The sequence below is a fragment of the Astatotilapia calliptera genome, chromosome 19 (assembly GCF_900246225.1).
Source record: "Astatotilapia calliptera chromosome 19, fAstCal1.2, whole genome shotgun sequence".
NCBI lineage: Eukaryota > Metazoa > Chordata > Actinopteri > Cichliformes > Cichlidae > Astatotilapia > Astatotilapia calliptera.
The window spans coordinates 30,145,718-30,170,563 of record NC_039320.1 but is presented as its reverse complement, the minus strand read 5'-3'; the positions used below and the strand labels follow the sequence as shown (position 1 = coordinate 30,170,563).

General features: G+C 40.8%; 1 protein-coding gene across 2 annotated transcripts in view; it reads right to left on the bottom strand.

The window, feature by feature from the left end:
* The window catches only part of LOC113012007 (transcription regulator protein BACH2-like), a 62,733-nt gene that overhangs the window by 19,512 nt on the left and 18,375 nt on the right, over positions 1–24,846 (bottom strand). For both annotated transcript variants that reach the window (XM_026151945.1, XM_026151946.1), the window contains exon 2: positions 21,435–21,717. In XM_026151945.1, coding sequence (XP_026007730.1) covers positions 21,435–21,701 — 267 coding nt within the window. In that variant the 5' untranslated portion in view covers positions 21,702–21,717. The remainder of the gene's footprint in view (positions 1–21,434; positions 21,718–24,846) is intronic.

Genomic DNA, 24,846 nt, shown 5'->3' with positions numbered 1-24,846 from the left:
TTAAGAATAATATAGACTATGCATGCTATTGCAATAGTATTAGAAAGGCAATGCATTTCTATTATTATTACTTAATAGAAAATAATATAATAATACTATATTATTTTAAGATAGGCAAGTAAAATTAAATACACCATTTGTGATATTACCATACCTTTTAACAGTTTACTAATTCTTGCAGATATTATGTCCTAATGATCGTAGCGTATGTATATATGTATGTTTGTATATTCCCCATCTCCTTTTAGACTAGTTGACCAAGCTTGATGAAACTTTGCTTAAACAATGCCTAAAGCAATGTGAATGCCAACATCTATATGACGTATATAAGTATTTCATACACATCACAAAAATATATTTGACAGCTCAACTGAGCACCAAATGGAATACCATAGTATAAAGAGGAACGTCAGAATACAGAATGAAATTTCAGATTGGAGTAGTGCCCTAATAATATGTATCATAGCATCATACTATAATGATTTATATGCAAGTTCTTTAAACTTAAGATGAAGAAAAACTACAATATCTACAGTTACGCCATTATAAATAAGGATAAGTTGAGTTCATGGAGTTTTGTGATTTCTTTGTGTTGTAATTGTAACCCAGTGAGTTTACACGACTCAGTAATGCACTACAACATTGTTATTGTTAATTGTGATTCATCATTACTCTGTTAATCACTGAGTTGAGCTAAAGTAAATCAATAATAAAATATAAATAATATAAATATAAAAATAAAACTCCAGAGAGTATATTTGACACCCCTACTGGTTAGGAAGGAACAAGCCCCGCCTTCCCCTGCTCTGTACGGTAGTGATGGGATTTCTGGCTCTTTTTAGAGAACCGGCTCTTTCGGCTCGGCTCACTAAAAAGAGTTTTGTTGTGTTTTGTTGCTTTAATTAATTAATTTTCAACAACAATATAAAATTATGCACAAAAGGAATTAGTAATGTAAAAAAACGTGGTTTTCTTTATGTATTGTTGAGCTAGTTAATAGGTATGCCCTCATTGTCATCTGTTGTGATTTTATTTTGAAAGGATGCTTCCTGTTATGCTGCGGAGTATACACGAGAGTTCAATAAACAAAGTCACCTTTTGGTGTGAATGTTCCGGTAAAAGCCGATGCCCCACGTGTGATTATTCCTCCGTCTAGACAATAAGTATCTTTAATATTCATGCAGATTCTGCTGGAAGACCCGTCTCTGCTAACAGGTTATGGGCCCAGGAAAATATTGAAGCTACGCCAGGGGAAAGTTTACCACCAGAAAAGTCGCAAGGTACAGCGTGTTCGGTGAGGACTAGCATGCTAAGTTAGCACCATGAGTAAGCGTGCAGGTGAACCCAGTGGCCGATGGGTAAGGTTGGTTTTTGACGGAGACGAGAAGAATTATGAACTGTGGGAGACAAGTTTTTTGGGACATCTTAGATTACAAGGTCTGAAAGACACAATATTTAAAAGTGATGACGAAGATGAGGACGACGAAGATAAGAATGCCCAGGCCTATGCAGAGAGAAAGAAGCTGTCGATGATGGACGCGAGGCACTGAAAATTTTACGAGACTATTATGCGGGAAAAGGTAAACCAAGAATTATCAGCCTTTATCAGCCTTTATCAGAGAAGTCAGAGAACTGACTTCTCTGAAGAAAGCAAGCAGTGAAAGCGTCACCGAGTACATCATACGCGCAGAGACATTTATTACAGCCCTGAGAAATGCTGGAGAGACACTTAGTGATGGTCTGCTTGTAGCGATGGTGTTAAAATGTTTACCAGAAGCATTTAAACCTTTTTCTCTTCACATTACGCAAAGTGAATCAGAAATCAAGTTTGCGGAATTTAAAACAAAACTCCGCAGCTAACAACAAGAACAAGAGGATAACATCATGAAGGCGAGAGTGCAACCCAACGCGAGACCCGCAGCAGCTGCTAGTGATCACAGGAGAGACATGTCAGACATAGTCTGTTTTAAGTGTGTGGCCAGCGGGGACACAAGGCCAGAGCATGCCGCTACAAACAGTGGTGCGGTCACTGTAGAAGCAACACCCATCGAGAGTCAACTTGCAGGAGACGACAACGGAATGATGAAGTGCGCACAGCCTCGGAGGAGGGCGGCAACGCAGAGAGCGACGACGCCTATGTCTTCCGGATGAGCGATGACTACCCGGTATGAGGTGCCGTAAGGGACATTATTACTGAAACACTCTCACACACACTACTGAAATTTTAGCTCTCACACACACTACTGAAACGCTCTCACACACACTACTGAAACGCTGTCACACACACTACTGAAATTTTAGCTCTCACACACACAACTGAAACGCTCTCACACACACTACTGAAACGCTCTCATACACACTACTGAAATGCTCTCACACACACTACTGAAACGCTCTCATACACACTACTGAAATGCTCTCACACACACTACTGAAACGCTCTCACACACACCACTGAAATTTTAGCTCTCACGCACACTACTGAAACGCTCTCACACACACCACTGAAATTTTAGCTCTCACGCACACTACTGAAACGCTCTCACACACACTACTGAAACGCTGTCACACACACTACTGAAATTTTAGCTCTCACACACACAACTGAAACGCTCTCACACACACTACTGAAACGCTCTCATACACACTACTGAAATGCTCTCACACACACTACTGAAACGCTCTCACACACACCACTGAAATTTTAGCTCTCACACACACTACTGAAACGCTCTCACACACACTACTGAAATGCTCTCACACACACTACTGAAACGCTCTCACACACACCACTGAAATTTTAGCTCTCACGCACACTACTGAAACGCTCTCATACACACTACTGAAATGCTCTCACACACACTACTGAAATGCTCTCACACACACTACTGAAATGCTCTCACACACACCACTGAAATTTTAGCTCTCACACACACAACTGAAACGCTCTCACACACACTACTGAAACGCTCTCATACACACTACTGAAACGCTCTCACACACACAACTGAAACGCTCTCATACACACTACTGAAACGCTCTCACACACACTACTGAAACGCTCTCACACACACCACTGAAATTTTAGCTCTCACGCACACTACTGAAACGCTCTCACACACACTACTGAAACGCTGTCACACACACTACTGAAATTTTAGCTCTCACACACACAACTGAAACGCTCTCACACACACTACTGAAACGCTCTCATACACACTACTGAAATGCTCTCACACACACTACTGAAACGCTCTCACACACACCACTGAAATTTTAGCTCTCACACACACTACTGAAACGCTCTCATACACACTACTGAAATGCTCTCACACACACTACTGAAACGCTCTCACACACACCACTGAAATTTTAGCTCTCACGCACACTACTGAAATGCTCTCACACACACTACTGAAATGCTCTCACACACACCACTGAAATTTTAGCTCTCACACACACAACTGAAACGCTCTCACACACACACTACTGAAACGCTCTCATACACACTACTGAAACGCTCTCACACACACAACTGAAACGCTCTCACACACACTACTGAAACGCTCTCACACACACCACTGAAATTTTAGCTCTCACGCACACTACTGAAACGCTCTCACACACACTACTGAAACGCTCTCACACACACTACTGAAACGCTCTCACACACACCACTGAAATTTTAGCTCTCACACACACTACTGAAATGCTCTCACACACACCACTGAAATTTTAGCTCTCACGCACACTACTGAAACGCTCTCACACACACTACTGAAATTTTAGCTCTTCACACACACTACTGAAACGCTCTCACACACACTACTGAAACGCTCTCACACACACCACTGAAACCAGAGGCATTTCCGCTGAACAGGAAGTTGTTTCCTGACAAGGAAACTGATGGAAAAAGTGGTATATTTCAAAAACACTACAAGGATTTCTACTCAGCAACCTGCTAGTACAGCAGTCCCCAACCTTTTTTGCGCCACGTAAACGATATAAAAATAAAAAAACGATAAATACCATGAAAACCATAAATAGAAATGTGTTCGAATTTTTGTGGAGGAATAAAACCCATTACATAGAAAGATCTCAGCTTGTGAAGGGATACAATAAAGGTGGTATCAAAACTCCAGAATTGGAATTTATGGTTGGCACCCTTAGAATTAAATGGTTAAAATCTTGTCTGTCACAGCCAGACTCTACTTAGCTCCACATCCCATGATTCTTGTTTAATAAAATAGTATACAGGATTAGACTTTATTTTGAAATGTGATTTTGCGGCAAATAAAATCCCCATAAAGATATCAAACTTTCCAAAACAGACGTTGCATTTTTGGGAAAATGAGATTTACCCACAACTTCTCCCCATAATTCAACCTTATGGAATAATAGGGTAATAACACTTAATCAAAAATCAATTTTCAAGAGTGACTGGTTTGAACAAAAATATTATATTCATAACAGATTTGTTGGATGATAACGGTGTCATTCTAAGTTACACAGACTTTTCAGAAAAATATTGTCTAAACTGTTCTCAAAGAGAATATAACAAATTTTGTGAACTGGTCCCACTGCCTCTGCTTCATTTGATTAAAATTTTTATGATATACAACAATTTCTCATCAGTGCTCCCAAATTTATTGCTAGGGCAATGTCAGCTGTTTGATAAAAATGCAATAAGAAATTTGTTAGTAGTTTCTTCAAAGACAAAATATTTCATAGTTACAACAGAATGGTTACATGGCATGGTTCTAATTTAGTTATTTCATATACACTGGATAAAGCATACTAAAAATTTATGAAATAGCCTATTCTACCTAAAGTTAAAGAAACACACTTTAAACAAAACTAATACTGTGGCAGAATTTCTAAAAAAAAAAAGAGATTTGGCTTTGAGGTGGATCAGTGTTCTTTTTGTACTGATGAAAATGAAACCCTAGAACATCTTTTTTTTTCCTATGCCCTATCACACAATGTATTTGGTGCAACTTAAAAAATTGGATTTCCCTAAATATTAATGATGTGCCACTGTTTGAATTACATCATAATTTTTTTTATATGGATTATCTAGCATTGGATGTCTCAGACATTATTAACATCATCATACTTTTGAGTAAATATCATATCCATTGTGCTAAATGGAGGAACGCTAAGCCTTCTCTCCCTGGTTTTATTGATGATTTTAAGATATTTTTCTTTGCTAAAAAAGACAAAAAGCACATATGCCAAAAAAATAACCAGGATAATGCACGTCTCCCGCTATTCTAAACTTTGACTTATGCTGAGGCTAATATATTGTTAAGTAATGCAGCTGTCTCACTAAGGTCCAGAATCGATTTGTTCCACGATTCGATTCAATTCAATTCGATTTGATTATGGGGAATTTTGACAGTCAGAAATATTATAATTCAGATCAGTACATTTACATATTTTTGTATTTAAAAAAAGGAAGCTGACACATGCAAGACTTTATCAAAGGTGTGAGCATCACAGCAGATGCCTTTGTGTCAAAGTAGCTGAAGATAAAACACAGAAAAACATGAAGGTGATTTTCCTGGCCTGGGATTTTATAAAAAATATTCTGCAGTACATCAAAAACGAAAGAAAACCATTAATCAACATATGAACGTTACCTCTGACGTTACAGCGGTTTTATTAGAGACACGGCTAACGTTTTGCATTTTGCATAATTTTAAAAAGTTTAAATTTATTCAGTATTGAACGGCAGAAATTAGGTTTTCTTTTCGGAAGTATGTAAAATGAAAAAAAAAAAAAAACAGCGGCCGACTGCGCTGTAAACAACAGTAGACTTGTGCGTAACAAGCAAGCGAATAATACAGAAAACAGATTTTTAGACGGGAAACTGTTCTTGAAGTACAGAGAGAGAGAAAGAGAGGGCTGTGCATGACGTGCGATTTTATCGTGGTGGAAGCAAAACAGTGAGGGAATTCATGACGATGTTTATGTGAAGCGCAGTTTGGATCTTCTTTTGCTGCTGGTTCAGTCAATATTGTTTGGAGAGAGATAAAACTAACAGCTTTAGAATCGGCGCAAAAACGGCGTGAAAACAAAGCGCGGACCTGCCGACAGATCAGAGTCAGCGAGCTGTCGGCTTTCAGCCCCGACCGTGTCCGTGCTGTCGGGTGAGAAAGGCGACATCTCACTGATTCTGATCCGCGGGTCCGCGCTGTGTGTTTACGTCTTTGTGCAGAAGCCGTGTACCTGCTCTCATTTACTGTCTTAGCTGTTTGGTGGTTGTTGAAATTTTGTGAGGTTTCACCAGAGATTCTGGGATTTCGGGTAAAATAAATTTATATTAAAAAATCGATTCAGGATTTTAATGAATCGATTTCACGTTATCCAAGCCAGAATCGATTTTAATCAATAAATCGATTATAAAAACCCACCCCTAACTAACAGGTTGCTGAGTAGACATCTGTGTAGTGGTTTGTTTGAAATCTAACACTTTTTCCTTCAGTTTCCTTGTCAAGAATTAACTTCCTGTTTAACTGAAATGCCTTGGTTTTTCAGTAGTGTGTGTGAGAGCGTTTCAGTAGTGTGTGTGAGAGCTAAAATTTCAGTAGTGTGTGTGAGAGCGTTTCAGTAGTGTGTGTGTGAGAGCGTTTCAGTTGTGTGTGTGAGAGCTAAAATTTCAGTAGTGTGTGTGAGAGCGTTTCAGTTGTGTGTGTGAGAGCGTTTCAGTTGTGTGTGTGAGAGCGTTTCAGTTGTGTGTGTGAGAGCTAAAATTTCAGTAGTGTGTGTGAGAGCGTTTCAGTTGTGTGTGTGAGAGCGTTTCAGTAGTGTGTGTGTGAGAGCTAAAATTTCAGTTGTGTGTGTGAGAGCGTTTCAGTAGTGTGTGTGTGAGAGCTAAAATTTCAGTAGTGTGTGTGAGAGCGTTTCAGTTGTGTGTGTGAGAGCTAAAATTTCAGTTGTGTGTGTGAGAGCGTTTCAGTTGTGTGTGTGAGAGCGTTTCAGTAGTGTGTGTGAGAGCTAAAATTTCAGTTGTGTGTGTGAGAGCGTTTCAGTAGTGTGCGTGAGAGCTAAAATTTCAGTTGTGTGTGTGAGAGCGTTTCAGTAGTGTGCGTGAGAGCTAAAATTTCAGTTGTGTGTGTGAGAGCGTTTCAGTTGTGTGTGTGAGAGCGTTTCAGTAGTGTGCGTGAGAGCTAAAATTTCAGTTGTGTGTGTGAGAGCGTTTCAGTAGTGTGCGTGAGAGCTAAAATTTCAGTAGTGTGCGTGAGAGCTAAAATTTCAGTAGTGTGCGTGAGAGCTAAAATTTCAGTAGTGTGTGTGAGAGCGTTTCAGTAGTGTGTGTGAGAGCGTTTCAGTAGTGTGTGTGAGAGCGTTTCAGTAGTGTGTGTGAGAGCGTTTCAGTAGTGTGTGTGAGAGCGTTTCAGTAGTGTGTGTGAGAGCGTTTCAGTTGTGTGTGTGAGAGCGTTTCAGTAATAATGTCCCTTACGGCACCTCATAACGCGGAACCTCAACAGCGACAGGACATCAGGACCAAAGGCCTGATGGTGGATACTGGCGCAACATCACACATCCTGAATGATAAAACAGCATTCAAGAAATTTAATGACGACTTCCAGCCGGGAACACATTGTGTGGAATTAGCTGATGGCACCAGGTGTAAAGGAGTGGCTGAAGGCAGAGGAGATGCAGAGGTGTGCTTGATTGACAGCAGAGGGAGACAGTGTAAAACAACACTGAAAGACGCTCTATGCATTCCCTCATTTCCACAGAATATCTTCTCTGTGAGAGCGGCCACCACGAATGGAGCCACTATCATCTTTAAGAAAGGAAGGAACGTCCTTCAACACAGAGACGGTACAAAGTTCTACATCCATGAGCACAACAGACTTTATTACCTTGAGACTGTAAGTGAGTATGATGATAAGTGTAATAATTGTTTTGATGTGCAGACATGGCACGAAATTTTGGGACATTGCAATCATAGTGACATTCTGAAGTTACAAAATGTGGTTGAAGGTATGAAAATCAAAGGGAAAACTGACAACCAAAGTTTGAACTGTGAGGTGTGTATCCAGGGAAAATTTGTCCAGACTAGGAATAGAAACCCTGAGAGAAGAGCTGAGAAACCTCTCGAGCTGGTACATACGGATCTAGCAGGGCCGATAGATCCAGAATCACGAGATGGACACAGATATGCATTATTGTTTACCGATGACTTTTCCGGTGCAGTATTTGTATATTTTCTCAAAAACAAAAGTGAAAAAATGCAGCAACTGAAATCTTTTTGGCCGATACAGCCCCACACGGGAAGGTAAAGTGTATCAGGTCAGACAACAGCACAGAGTTCATGGCAAAGAGTTACCAGGTATTGTTAAACAAACATGGAATAAGACATGAAACTTCAGCCCCATATTCCCCTCACCGGAGTGGTACAGCAGAACGTGGCTGGAGAACACTTTTTGATATGGGAAGGTGCGTGCTTATTGAGAGTGCCATACCAAAGGAATTATGGACGTATGCAGTTCAAACAGCGGCTATTGTGAGAAACAGGTGCTTTAACAACCGGACAGGACAGACACCTTACTTTTTGCTGACTGGGCGGAAGCCCAATCTATCCAGAATGCGAAAGTTTGGGAGTGAGTGTTATGCTTACAAGCAAGACAAGGGTAAGCTGGATTCTAAGTGTACAAAAGGGACTTTTGTAGGCTACGACAAAAACAGTCCAGCATACAAGGTTTATTTCCCAGACAGCGCTAAAGTGCAAAAGTTTAGGCTGGTTAAGTTTTTAACCAAACACAATGAGGAAAAGCAAACACAAACTGATACAACATCTGAGGATGAGGACATACAGGTGAGGGAGAGACCAAACGTGAACAGGGAAAGCCCCAGTACCAGTTCACAGGAACCAGGTACTGACAACCAACCAGAAGTGAACAGTCAGATGCCACTTAGTGATGAGATTGAAAACTCCAGAAGGTATCCTTCTAGAACAAGAAAGAGACCAGATTATCTAAATGATTATGAGTCAGGAGAAGACATTGATGATCAAGTGCTGACTAACATAGACTACTGTTACAGACTGATAAGTAACTCACCCGTGACATTCAGTGAAGCTGTAAAGTCACCCAACTCTAGAGAGTGGAAAGCAGCTATGGATGAGAAAATGCAATCCTTAAAAGAGAATATCACCTTTACCCTAACAAGCCTACCTGAGGGAAAGAAAGCAGTGGGGGGTAGATGGGTATATGTGAAGAAAAACAGTGGTGATGGATCAGAAAAATATAAAGCACGGTACATAGCTAAAGGTTACACCCAGTGTTTTGGGATAGACTATGATGAAACTTTTTCTCCGACTGCTAACCTGACAAGCATAAGAGTATTGATGCAGTGTGCAATACAAGAAAACCTGATTTTGCATCAGATGGATGTAAAAACTGCATACTTGCATGCACCAATAGACTTTGAAGTTTATATTGAGCAGCCAGAAGGCTATGAAGTAAAAGGAAAAACAGATGAGAAACTGGTCTACAAGCTGGAAAAGTCACTTTATGGGCTTAAACAGTCAGGCCGAAACTGGAACAGGACATTACATGACTATTTGATAGAGAACGGCTTCATGCAGAGTCCTGTAGATCATTGTGTTTACACAAGGAAAACAGGAAAAGACAAAGTGATCATGATTATATGGGTTGATGATATTATTATTGCAGCCAGTGATGAAAGGGTTTTGAAAACTGTGAAGGGAATGCTAACTGCAAGGTTCAAAATGAAACATATGGAGAAACTCAAACATTTTCTTGGTACTGATTTTGAGCAAACCAAAGATTGTGTAAAAATGTCACAAGAGAGATATGCAGAAAACATACTGGAAAGATTTCAAATGCAAGACTGTAAACCAAGATCAACTCCTTGTGAACAAAGGTTGAACTACAATGATGATGCTGAGAAAATGAACAATGTCAGAATGTACAGAGAGGCAGTAGGTAGCCTTATTTACTTGACCTCTTGCACACGACCAGATTTGAGTTTTGTTGTAAGTAAGCTGTCACAGCACTTCAAAGAACCAGCTGTGGAACATTGGACTACTGTGAAACATGTTCTAAGGTATTTGAAACAATCAAAAGACATGGGCATGTCATAGCCGTGTCTTATGGGAGTGGCTACATGCTTATCTAAATTCTCACTCTCACCTAGACTCTTGGTCCACTTTACCTTATTCCCTTTGGAGCTTAGCTGTCTGTGACAAAAAAACAATATTACAAATGGGGATTAAGAATAACCCAATCATTTATAATACAATAAGGGTCTGGGGGGAAATGCGTAAAATGTTGGGTAGAGAAGATTGCACTTCATTCTTGACTCCTTTACTGAGAAACAAAGATTTTGTTCCAGGAATGTCTCGTAGTATGTTCGATAAGTGGCACAAAAAGGGATTAAGGGTAATTGGCAATTTGTATCAAAACAACACACTGATGAACTTTGGGCAATTGCAGTCAAATTTTAATATTCCTAGAGACCATTTTTTTGGCTTTCTCCAGGTTCGTAACTTCGTTCATTCTAGAATTCCACAGTCTTCAGAAATAGTTATATATGATGATAGTGAGACATTTCTTATTAAGTGAAAAGACAGAACTCATTTTATCTCAGCTTTTTATTCTCTCCTATATACTCTTAGTAGCAACACACTGAGCGCTATTTATAAATGGGAGAGAGATCTTAATAATCAATATACCGAAGAGGAGTGGAAAGGAGCCATTAACATGAGTAGTTCCACTTTTACTTGCAACCGCTTGCGAGAAACCCAATACAAAATCATACATCGCCTTTATACAGGTATTGCACTGCAGTGGTTTGTATCATATCTATCTAATAGACTCCAATTTGTGCATGTAAATGGAGAGTCCTCTTCACACACTGAGGTTAATTATGGAGTTCCACAGGGTTCAGTGCTAGGACCAATTCTGTTTACATTATACATGCTTCCCTTAGGCAGCATCATTAGAAGACATAGCATACATTTTCACTGCTATGCTGATGACACCCAGCTCTATCTGTCCATGAAGCCAGATAACACACACCAATGAGTTAAACTGCAGGAATGTCTTAAAGACATAAAGACCTGGATGGCCGCTAACTTTCTGCTTCTTAATTCAGATCAAACTGAGGTTATTGTACTCGGCCCTGAAAATCTTAGAAATATGGTATCTAAGCAGATTCTTACTCTGGATGGCATTACCTGGGCCTCCAGTAATGCTGTGAGGAACCTTGGAGTCATTTTTGACCAGGACATGTCCTTCAACGCACATATTAAACAAATATGTAAGATTGCTTTCTTCCATTCGCGCAACATCTCTAAAATTAGAAATATCCTGTCTCAGAGTGACGCTGAAAAACTAGTTCATGCATTTATTACTTCCAGGCTGGACGACTGTAATTCATTATTATCAGGATGTCCTAAAAACTCACTGAAAAGCCTTCAGCTAATCCAAAATGCTGCAGCAAGAGTACTGACAGGGACCAGAAAGAGAGAGCATATTTCTCCTGTTTTGGCTTCCCTTCATTGGCTTCCTGTTAAGTCCAGAGTTGAATTCAAAATCCTGCTCCTCACATACAAGGTCTTAAATAATCAGGCCCCATCTTATCTTAATGACCTTGTAGTACCATATCACCCTATTAGAGCACTTCGCTCTCGCTCTGCAGGCCTACTTGTTGTTCCTAGAGTATTTAAAAGTAGAATGGGAGGGAGAGCCTTCAGTTTTCAGGCCCCTCTTCTGTGGAACCAGCTTCCAGTTTGGATTCGGGAGACAGACACTATCTCTACTTTTAAGCTTAGGCTTAAAACTTTCCTCTTTGCTAAAGCATATAGTTAGGGCTGGACCAGGTGACCCTGAATCCTCCCTTAGTTATGCTGCAATAGACGTAGGCTGCCGGGGGATTCCCATGATGCATTGAGTTTTTCCTTTCCAGTCACCTTTCTCACTCACTATGTATTAACAGACCTCTCTGCATTGAATCATATCTGTTATTAACCTCTGTGTCTCTTCCACAGCATGTCTTTTATCCTGTCTTCCTTCTCTCACCCCAACCGGTCGCAGCAGATGGCCCCGCCCCTCCCTGAGCCTGGTTCTGCCGGAGGTTTCTTCCTGTTAAAAGGGAGTTTTTCCTTCCCACTTTCGCCAAAGTGCCTTCTCATAGGGGGTCATATGATTGTTGGGTTTTTCTCTGTATCTATGAAGCGCCTTGAGGCGACTTTTGTTGTGATTTGGCGCTATATAAATTAAATTGAATTGAATTGAATTGAATATAGCTCCTAATGTCTTGCATAAGATTGTACCTCATATTTCCCATTTTTGTAGTAAATGTCAAAAAGAAACTGGCACTTTTTTACATTACTTTTGGGAATGTAAATTAATCAAAAGATTTTGGAGCTTCATATCTCAAGAACTAAGTAATATTTTTAACAATCTGATTCAAAGGGACCCTGGGTATTTTCTTCTTGGCCTAGCCTCAAAAGAAGTAACATTGAATCACTTGCAGCGCAAATTATGTGACAAACTATTGCTGGTAGCTAGTAAATGTATTCTCATTAATTGGGTTAAGGATAAACCTCCCTCTGTGACGTTGTGGTACAGAGAATTATTTAAAGTTATTCCTCACGAAAGAACTGCTGCTATTTTAGGAGGAAATGAGGGTCTCTTTCTCAATGTTTGGTCCCTTTTCTTTCTTATTTGCCAGATGATTTGTCCCAACTGTTGAGGGGGGGTGGTTGCGATTAAGATGTTCTCAGTTAAATAGGAAGTAAGTGTAAAGGATAATTCATTCTTAGAGTTTATCTTTTTCTCTTTCTATATCTGTGGGTAATTGAGTGAAAATATGTTTTTTGTGTGTGTGTGTGTGTGTGTGGGGGGGGGTGGTTCTTTCTTTCTTTTCTGTTTGGTTGTTATGTTTTATGCTATTCTTGATAACGAATAAAAATTGTTTAACGAGAAAGAATCAGAAGACAAGACATTGTGCTACAGGAAAAGTGACAAAGATTTGAGAGTACAAGGTCACAGTGACTCAGACTGGGCTGCAGATGTGACTGACAGGAGGAGTACTACAGGTTACTGCATAAGCCTGAATGAAGAAGGTACTTTGGTGTCATGGCGAACAAAGAAGCAGCCAACTGTTGCCTTGTCAACTTGTGAAGCAGAGTACATAGCTTTGGCAGCAACAACACAAGAATGTTTGTACTTGACACAACTGTTGCAAAGCATGTATGAGCATCAAAAGGGACCACCAAAGATTTTTTAGGACAATCAAGGGACTATTGCATTGGCAAAGAATCCTGTTAACAGACAGAGGTGTAAGCATATCGATATCAAGTATCATTTTGTGAGCTCAACAGTTAATGCTGGAAATTTGATATTGGAATATTGTTCGACAGGTCCGATGGTGGCCGATGTTATGACAAAGCCAGCAACAAAGGGGAAGTTATTGAAGTTTGAGAAATATATGTTTGGAGTGTAAACAAATAGTAAAGAAAAACTGTTTCTTTTGGAATGCATGTAAAGCTGACAACGTGAGTGCAAGTGGGGGTGTTGAGCTAGTTAATAGGTATGCCCTCATTGTCATCTGTTGTGATTTTATTTTGAAAGGATGCTTCCTGTTATGCTGCGGAGTATACGCGAGAGTTCAATAAACAAAGTCACCTTTTGGTGTGAATGTTCCGGTAAAAGCCGATGCCCCACGTGTGATTATTCCTCCGTCTAGACAATAAGTATCTTCAATATTCATGCAGATTCTGCTGGAAGACCCGTCTCTGCTAACATGTATGTTTATATATAAATATTAGGGGTGCAACGATATTCGTATCGATATTGAACCGTTCGATACAGTGCTTTCGGTTCGGTAAGCATATGTATTGAACAATACAAAAATGTAATTTATTTTATCAACTTTTCTTCTAACGATGCTGTCTGTGTTGAGCGCTCAGTGGATCTGCGTTCGACCAGTCCGCCTAGGCTGCACTGTCGAGCGCAGATCCACTGAGCGCAGCGCAAGCTTGCAAGACAGGAGCTAAGCTTGTTGCAACATGGCAAATTGAACCTCCCCCACCCTCATTCAGATCTGGCCTTTGGAACTATTTTGGTCTTCATGTGAAGTATGACCCTGAAGGTAAGCGCGTCATGGACAAAAGTAAAAAAGTATGTCGGATGTGCCACGCAATGCTCAATTACATGGCCCGACATAGATTACACCTGACCCCTACAGCGCCTCCTGCAGGTAGTGGGCCTACAGGGTCCATGGACTAAGATCCAGTCACCAGACACTCACCCTCAGGCACCATCCCCATGCCTGGCTCCAGGGTGGGGCCCCGGTAACCCAATCCCGGGCAGTGTGAACTGTTCCCTTGATTGTAAACTCATAGAGGTCTTTTCAATCGCTCTTTGTCTGGTACCTCACTCAGGACCAGTTTGTCATTGGGACACCCTAACAAACTCCTCCACCATGATAAGGTAGCGATTAATGGAGGGTGTATTCCAACTAAAGGGGGATCACACTCCTCAGCCTCCCTGGGAAAGTCTATGATAGGGTGCTGGTAAGGAGAGTCCGTCCATTAGTTGAACCTCGGATACAGGAGTAAAAATGCGGTTTTCCCCCTGGTCGTGGAACACTGGACCAGCTCTTTACCCTCTCGAGGATCCTGGAGTGTGCATGGGAGTTTGCCCAACCAGTCTATACAGTGGGGCAAAAAAGTATTTAGTCAGCCACCGATTGTGCAAGTTCCCCCACTCCCTCACATTCTGTCTCTCACAGTTGAAGTGTACCTCTGGTGCAAATTACTGACCTCTGTCATCATTTTAAGTGGGGGAACTTGCACAATCGGTGGCTGAATATCATCAGCATAAAAATGATAAGACAGGTCGTTGCACAATTGGTGGCTGACTAAATACTTTTTTGCCCCACTGTATGTGTTTTGTGGACCTGGAGAAGACATTCGACCATGTCCCTCGGAGTGACCTGCTTGGGGAGTATAAGTGTTTCTGGCCCATTGCTACGGGCCATTCTATCCTTATACAACCGCATAGCTTGGTCTGCATAGCCAACATCAAGTCAGACTTGTTTCCGGTGGGTGATGGACTCCGCTAGGGCTGCCCTTTGCCACCGATTCCATTTGTAATTTTTAAAAATGAGACCACGCAAGCTTGTGGGTGGTCTCAGAATCTCATGTCTGCTTTTCGTAGATGACGTGCTTCTGTTGGCTTCATCGGGTGATGGCCTCCAGCTTGCACCGGAATGGTTCTCAGCTGAGTGTGAAGCGGTGGAAATGAGAAATCACCACCTCCTAATATGAGGCCATTGTCCTCAGGTGGGGTGCTAACTCCAGGTTAGGGACGAGTTCCTGCCCCAAGTGGAGAAGTTTAAGTATCTTGGGGTCTTGTTCACGAGTGACAGGAGTGGGTGACAACAGTCGGATTGGTGCAGTGATGTGGACGGTGTACCAGTCCGTTGTGGTGAAGAGAGAGCTGAGTGTAAAAGCGAAACTCTCAATTTACCGGTCGATCTACGTCCCTACCCTCACCCTATGGCCACGAGCTGTGGATAGTAGGGATGGGTACCGGTATCCAGTGCCATCATAAACGGTAGTAACCAGGCCGAAAAGCAGTGCACATTTCAGTGCTTTATTTCGGTGCTTTTTTTTTTCCTGAGCTGTGATACACTTTAGATTCTAGCCGATCATTTTACGTTTCCGAGGATAGTAGGCGGGTCCAGGTACGTACGTTCTTTTAGAGCAGAGCTACAGATTAAAAATGCCCAAGGTGAAGCGGTCAAAAGTCTGGCTGTACTTCACAGCAAAATATGCAAACTCAGCAGCAACAAGTGCTTTAAGCTGATACTGTGATACTGTCAAAGGAGGTAACACCTCAAATCCGATGAAACACCTGGCTACTAGGGGTGCAACGATATTCGTATCGATATTGAACCGTTCGATACAGTGCTTTCGGTTCGGTACGCATATGTATCGAACAATACAACATTTGTAATTTATTTTATCAACTTTCCTTCCGATGATGCTGTCTGTGTTGAGCGCTCAGTGAATCTGCGTTCGACTACTCCACCTAGGCTGCACTGTCGAGCGCAGATCCACTGAGCGCTCCACACAGACAGCATAGTCAGAAGGAAGAGTGCAGGGCAAGCTAGCAAGACACATGGACCTCCCCCACCCTCATTCAGATCTGGCATTTGGAATTATTTTGGTTTTCATGTGACGTATGACCCTGAAGGTAAGCGAGTCATGGACTAAAGTAAAACAGTATGTTGGATGTGCCATGCAATGCTCAATTACATGGGTGGGAACTAGTGTGTTAGCGCAGTTAGCTCGTTAACGTGTTGGCCGTCTAGCCCCACACACGGGGCGATCGTCGGTAGCTCGTTAACGGAGATTTGCAGTGTTGTGGCGTTAAGGTCATTTCAACGAGATTAACCTGAAAGCACTAGTGGGAACACAACGAATATGACTGCACATTTACTCCGACATCATCCTAGTGCAAAGACCAAAACAACAAGCATGCTACTAACTTTAGCAGAGTCATTTAGACAGCTGTTAGCACATGATTCTCCTTATGCTGCTGAGAATATAGCCCAGAAGAAGCGGATAGTATAGCTTTTATTTTGGAAAGAGACATTTCTCTGTAATAAACTCTCTTTTCCAAAGATGAGTGATTCCTCAATCAGATACAGGGCTCGCAATATCGCTAGCCCGACGTCCCGGAGCTAGCGATTTTTTTCAGTTGGGCTACCAAAATCTATCTCTGCCCTGCCCGTCGGGCTATTGTAGGAAGGAAAAATATATGTCAATGCTTTTGCATTCTTTCAGAAATGTAGCTGGGTAATTATGTCATTGGTATCGGTGAGCCACTGTCAATATGTGACATATTGAAATCGCGTTTGAATTTGCGCTTGTTTTTTTGCTTTCACTTTGCAATCGTGCGAACTGTGTATAGAGAGCGACAGCACTGATCTGTGAGTGATGATAATTTGCGCACCAATTCCTCTGACATCGTCTTATTAATCGTTAGCTTACTATGCAAACATGACAAGTGAAATCTCCCGCAGCTTAAACATGTGAGAGGTTGATCGCACAGAGAATCGCTGACCGTCATGTGAGTGTGTGTGTAAAAGCAGCAGTATATATATTTTAGTTCTGCTGAGCCAAATAAGACAGGTCAGGGTGAAGAAGTGACAGCCAAAGAAAAGCTTACCACAAAACGGAGAAGTTATGACAAATCAGACTATAAGGCAAAAAGAAAGTGCAGCTTTATGGTTTAATGGACAAAAGAATTTCTGTGGCTGCAATATGACGAGCTAAATAACCAGGGCTGCACATAAGTGGTCCGCAGGTGCGCATTCGCTGTCAAAATAAAAAACACGCACAAGGGTTAGGGTTAAATTTAAAAACTGTACTTTTGAGTTAAAATATATATTTATAATTTTAATAAATGACAAATTAAAAAGGCATGAACATTTTTTTTTGTATCGAAAAAATATCGAACCGTGACACCAAAGTATCGAACCGAACCGAACCGTGAATTTTGTGTATCGTTGCACCCCTACTGGCCACGCATAGCGTTTTTTTAAAAAGCCGAGAAATGCACCGTATTTGATAGCTTGCTGCCACCGTGCACATCTACTGCGGGTTTGGTGCCTGTTAGGGGACCCGGAGTTAGCAACATCCCCCAAAAACCCGAAGAGGAGAGTCCTGGCCCCTAGCCCTGCCAGTGTAGCAGAAATGATGACTGATGATGATGGCAGCAGCAGCCGTTCTTCTCTGCGTGAGTAGCTTAATGTTGTTCGTGTGTAATTTATGTTGAGTAGGCTAACCACGTTATTACATTAATGCATGTAAGGTGAACTAGCAAACATCATCATAGCTACATGCGGCTGTCTTCTTGTTTGATGGCAGGTACTCCCTTCACCCTGGCCAAAAAGGCTAAAATGACCAAAGAAAAAGTGGAAAACAGTTAAACATGAGAGGTTTTTGGACAAAGTTTGTGTTTTTTCCATTGTTTAAGCACTGCTTCCAGCCAAGAGTGATACCATATATGCCCCATAGCTGCAGAAAAGGCTAACATTGTTTTTTTCTTTTTACAAAAAAACAGCTGAACATGAGAGGTTTTTGGACCAATTTTGTGTTCTCCATTCTTTAAGCACCGGTTTGAGCACCGTTTAAGCACCGGCACCGTTTCAAAAGTACCGGTTTGGCACCGGTATCAGATAAAACCTAAACGATACCCATCCCTAGTGGATAGTGACCGAAAGAACGAGATTGTGGATACAAGCGGCGAAAATTAGCTTCCTCTGAAGGGTGGCTGGCCTCTCCCTTAGAGATAGGGTGAGAAGTTCAGCCATCTGGGAGGGGCTCAGAGTAGAGCCGCTGCTCCTCCACATCGAAAGGAGCCAGCTGAGGTGGTTCGGGCATCTGACAAAGATGCCTCCTGGGCGCCTCCTGGGTGAGGTGTTCCGGGCATGTCCCACCGGGAGGAGGCCCTGGAGCAGACCCAGGACACGCTGGAGAGATTATATCTCTCGGCTTGCCTGGGAATGCCTTGGTGTTCTCCCGGATAAGCTAGAGGAGGTGGTTCAGTCAGTCAAAGGCCCAACTCACGAACGCAATCATACCCTGGATGTCGTACTTTCTTGCGGCCTATCACTCCTTGACACTAAAATTTGTAACATAAATCTTTCGGACCACATGTCTTATTTGAGTGTCTCTTTTCAGGTCAGCCTGGTAAATCAAATGTGCTGCTCCTATAAAAATCTAAATCAGGCATCACCTGTTAACAAGTCCACTCATTCGACAACTAATAGTCTGCTTTCTCTGTTCAATTAAGCTTGTCTGGAAATACTGCTTTCCAGACAAGCAGACATTGCTCCTTTTACCACCAGGTATCTAAAACCTAAAACCCACCATGGTTGAATAATGACACCAGGGAACGCAGACAGGTATGTAGTAAAGCGGAATGAAAGTGGAAAAAGGACTGTCTCCAGGCGTCGTTTGAGGCACTTAGAGAATCTCTGTCAACTTACCAGAAAGCTGCAAGAGCAGCAAAAACAAAAAACTTTTCCAAGATCGTGTCCAACAATTACCATAAACCTCTGATTTTATTTGGTATTATAAATTCAGTTCTTAATCCTCCTACTATTGATCCTCATATAGCAGTGAACATAACATGTGAGAATCTACTGAAATTCTTCATTAATAAAATTGTAGATATCAGGTCTCACATTATTCCTCCCATTTCTGACCCATGTGTTTATACTCCAACTTTGGCCGTTTTTGACCACTCCGAGCCAGTATCCCTTACATTACTTAATAAAGTAGTCAGAAACTTGTTAACCTTCAAAATGTACCTTGGATATCATTCCACCTAGCTTACTGATAGATGTTTTTGACACTGTTGGTACATGTTTGCTTTCCATTGACAATAACAGTCTTCAGTCTGGGTCTGTTCCCTCTGACTTTAAACATGATGTGGTGGAACCCATCCTTAAAAAGCAGAATCTGGACTCAACAGTTCTATCAAATTACCGTCCAATCTCTAAATTGTCCTTTTTGTCAAAAGTTCTGGAGAAAATTGTCCTTCTGCAGCTTCAGACCTTTTTAGATCAACACGACATTGGTTAACTATTCCAGACTGGTTTTGAAACGCACCACAGCACTTTTAAAAGTTTCTAATGACCTTTTAACTTTTACTGACTTGGGAGATTCTGCTATTTTAATATTATTAGACCACAGTGCTGCTTTTGACACAATAGATGACAGTATTCTTATCTGTCGACTGGAACAATGTGTCAGAATTAAAGGGCTTGTTTTGGAATGGTTTAAATCCTACTTATCTAATCTTACTTTTCTGTTAGATTCAGACACATTGTCTCCAAGGACCGTGCTTTTTTGCAGGGTCCTCTTTTAAATTTACATGCTCTCGTTGGGATCAATTTTTTAAAAAATACGGTATTTCGTTTCATTGCTGCGCACACGATTCTCAGATTTACCTTCCACTGAAATTAAAATCAGTAAATCCTCTGAAGGGACTGTTTAATTGTCTGAAAGATGTAAAGACATGGATGGCTCTAAATTTTCTAAATCTAAATGAACAGAAAACTGAGGTCATTGTCTTTGGTCCTTCTAACCTTTATGACCTTGGCCCCTTAGAAAACTATAACAGAAAACTAAATTGACAGCAATTTAACCTTTGATAAACAGATAAATAATGTAGTCAAAACCAGCTTCTTTCATCTTCGCCTAATTGCAAAAGTTAAACCCTTTCTCTGTTTCAGAGATTTTGAGAAAGCGATCCATGCCTTCATCTCATCTCATCTTCTGTAATAGCCTCTACTTTGGTGTTACCTCTTCATCAACTGGCCAACTGTAGCTAGTCCAAAACGCGGCAGCACGACTCCTAACTGGCACACGCAAGTGAGATCATTTATCTCTTATACTTGTATCACTACACTGGCTGCCAGTCAGCTTTCAAATTGACTCTAAGATCTTAACACTTGTTTTTAAGACCTTGCGCATGGACTAGCCCCTACATATCTTGCTGATCTCCTAACCTGGTATTCTCCCCCAAGATCCTTGAGGTCTGCAGACCAAATGCTTTTGGTTGTCCCCAGGTCCAGACTAAAACACAGAGGAGACCGGGCATTTCCTCCCCAACAGTGGATACTTTTAAAATCTGTCTAAAGACCCATTTTTATTCTCTGGCTTTTGATTCATCATAAGTTTGTTACCATTATTCTTTGTATGATTTTATTCTCTTCTAAAACAATATTCTATGTTTCTTTTATGTCTTCTGCTTTGTCCATTTTATTGTACAGTACTTTGGTCAACACATGTTGTTTTTAAAAAGTGCTATATAAATAAATTTGAAGTTGAACTTGATCACCCTGTGTGCATTGAGTCCGTTGTGTGCTACATTTAGGGTTACTCGTTACGGCCAAGGGTAAATGGTGCATGGGATGCAAAACCTGAAAATCCTTACAATACTTTTGAAACCATTAATCAAACGCTCAGTTTTCTAAGAATTTTGATCATTTGGTTGAGGAAAGAAGTATACAGGATTAGAGTTTCTCGCTGTAACTCTTTCTGCATACATACTCTTACACTTTTCTGTGCACATCACCATGAATTCTTAAAATGAATAGAGATCGCAAAAGACACATTTTGTCATAAAAAAAAAATCAGATCTATCTCTCTAGATAGATTTAGCTAAAAAGCATGGAGGTAAAATTCTGTTTACTATGCGAATGCTGATAACAACTGCAACACGGTAGCCCAAACTGATGTTATGTGTTTTTTTTCCAGACCTCCCCTGTAACATTTATTTATTTATTTAAACTAATGACATGAGTCAAATCTTTAAAATCAGTGAATGTTGCCATTCTTATGTGCTGTCATGGTGCTCCTTTACCTTGTCTGGCAAGCTAATGATGAGTTCTGCATCACCAGGTGACCAGCTGTGTCTCAGCAGAGTTTGCAGGAAGTAGTGGCTACAAGCTGCAAGGACAGCCCTGTGTGCTCGTAGCTCCCTGCCCTCTACAAGTACAGTCACATCGCACAAGATGCCCTGCCGCCGTTGATCCTCCAGGCACAACATCATATTGGCACAGTGGACTTTGGATTCATATACGTACAGAGGCGTTGCCGCCCCACTATCTTGCTGCTTGCCTGTCGACATCACTCTGTGTAGCACCCTGCACAGAGAAAAGACACATGTCAGGACACAATATCAGTTAAGCTTAAACTATTTGTATGAGTAACATTTTATTTTTCAAAACACCAAAAAGAAGTAAATAAGTAAATAATTAAATTGGGATTAGTGTTGTTCAATACGAGTGATTTCCTTTACAATCTTAAGGACATACCAAGAAATATTTAGCCTGGTATTAAAAATACTGATCCGATACAGATACTTTGTACATGAACTTAATGTGTTTGGGGGAAAAAAGTAGTCCATCCATCTTCTTCCGGTTATCTGGGGCCAGGTCTTGGGGCAGCAGCCCAAGCAGAGAAGCCCAGATCCCCCTCTCCCCAGCCACCTCCTCCAGCTTGGGGAACATCAAGGCATTCCCAGACAAGCCGAGAGATAATCTCTCCAGCATCTCCTGGGTCTGCCCCGGGGCTCCTCCCAGTGGGACATGCCCGAAACACCTCACCCAGTAGGCGCCCAGGAGGCATCCTTGTCAGATGCCCGAACCACCTCAAAAGGCTCCTTTTGATTTGGATGGCTGAACTCCTCAACCTAACGGAGAGGCCAGCCACCCTTCGGAGGAAGCTAATTTTCGCCGCTTGTATCCGCGATCTCGTTCTTTCGGTCACTACCCACAGCTCATGACCATAGATAAGGGTAGGGAAGTAGATCGGCCACTAAATTAAGAGCTTTGCTACAGCGTCAGCATCAGCATCACTGCAGCTGCAGCACTAATCCATCTTTCCATCTCCTACTCCCTTTTCGCATCACTCGTGAACAAGACCCCGAGATACCTAAATTCCTCCACTTGGAGCAGAAACTCCTCCCTGACCTGGAGTGGGCACTCCACCTTTTTCCGACTGAAGACAATGGCCACAGATTTGGAGGTGCTGAATCTCATTCTCACCATTTCACACTCGGCTGCAAACCATTCCAGTGCAAGCTGGAGGCTGTCACCTGATGAAGTCAACAGAACCACATCATCTGCAATGTGATGAATAAAAGTAGTGTATTTCAAATTATACCTTTATAGTGAATACAAGACCTCAGACTATTTGTTGTAATAGTTTAATTATGAACAATTATCATGCAAAAAATAAAAAAACGGAAACATCAGTACCTACATTTTAAAATATGCAATTAACCGGCAAAAACAAATGTATACCTCCACACAATTGGTCATGTATGGAACTATTAGGAACAAACTTTCCACTGTACTCAAAAAGTTGTTACAATTTTTTTCAGCAGAATAATATAGTGAATAAAGTGAACTTTACCAACTAAGACATCTTAAATATGTCATTCTAGTACATTATTAATAGTTTAAGGTACAGCAAAGAACCTCAGGTAACCTTCAGTAAATGTGAGTCAGCATTATTTATTTGTACATTCTGATATCGTTGATTTAAGTAACTGTTTAACCAATAACTATCCCTCTAATACAATGTCTCTCCAGCTTTTTAATCAGTAATCCAAGCTCTATTGTGTCAAATGGTTTTTACTTCAATAAACACTACCAAAGTATATTTTCTGTTATCCAATGCATTTGCTATGTCTTCTGATAGCTGCCATACAGCTAAAGCTATTAACTATAGCAGACATATTTGCTCTAAACCAGTAATGTCAGTCAGTTAATAGACATTTATTGTTTTTTCTAGGAAACATGTTTCAACTGCAGACACATTTCAGTAGTTTTACTATACATTCTATGTTTTTCTTACTAGCCACATTTTAGTTCCAGTCCAATCTGTGGACTTTTGTAATTACATTTTTACATTTTATATCAATTATTTCTTTTTCATTAACTCTTATAATAAAAAAGGAGTACTCCCTCCTTTTATAGTTTAAAAAAAGTTTGGTGTTCTAGACTTACATGTATTAAAACCAAACTGCAAACTGCTTTACTGCTGCATATTTTCCTGCACCCTTTGACAAACACCTGGTCTATTCATGCATACAGGCACTTTAAAAAGGTTTTTTCAGTGCACTCTCTGAACACTTAGATGGCACACTTGTTCTTGGAGGCGACCTCAACCTTGGACTAAATGAAGAAATGGATAGGCTCAATACAGCAGGAACTCAGCGTAATTGGCAGTCCACAAATATAATCAAACAGTATATGAGCGACTTTGGTCTTTGCGATGCATGGCGCTCCCTTCACCCCACCAGTAAGGAATATACTTTTTTCTCACATGTCCATCACTCTTACTCTCGTCTGGATTATTTTCTGGTCAGCAGCTCACTGCTGAACGACATTTCAGACACTGAGATTCACCCTATAGCTGTCAGCGATCATGGTCCTGTATCTTTAACACTAATGCACAAGAATAATACTACGCCAAGAAAAAACTGGAGATTTAATACATCACTGCTTAAAGATGAAGACTTTATTAAATATTTAAAAAAAGAATTTAGACTATAATGACACTCCCGAAACATCAGCATCTGTTCTATGGGAAGCAGGGAAAGCTGTGACGAGAGGTAAAATAATTCCTTTCTCATCACATAAAAAGAAAGAAGAAAACAAAAATATTCAGGAATTAGAAAAAACCATCAAATCCCTAGAAGAAGCCTACGTGTCCCACCAAGATCAGGAAACATTGAACAAAATACACAAAACAAAACGAGAATTAAATGAGATAATTGATAAAAAAACAAAATTCTTAGTACAAAGACTACGCTTACAAAATTATGAACATGGTAATAAATCCGGTCAATTTCTAGAAAACCAGCTAAAAATAAAGAAAGAAAAAAGAACTATATGTGCTGTTCAAGATTCATCTGGGAACACAATATATGAACCGATACAAATAAACAACATTTTCAGGGATTTCTATAAAACGTTGTATTCACCACAAATAAACCCATCTAAAAAAGAAATTGATCAGCTTTTGGACAACATAACTCTTCCAAAATTATTAGACACTCAAGCAATGGCACTGGATTCACCACTGACACCAGGTGAACTCCAGGAAGCCCTGATAAGTATGCCCAATAATAAGGCTCCAGGTCCAGACGGCTTTCCTGCAGAATTCTACAAAGAATTCTGGTCGATTCTAGCACCAGTTTTCTACAGAACGTTGTTGGAAATTAAAGAAAAGGGCAGACTTCCATCAAATATGAATTCTGCAAA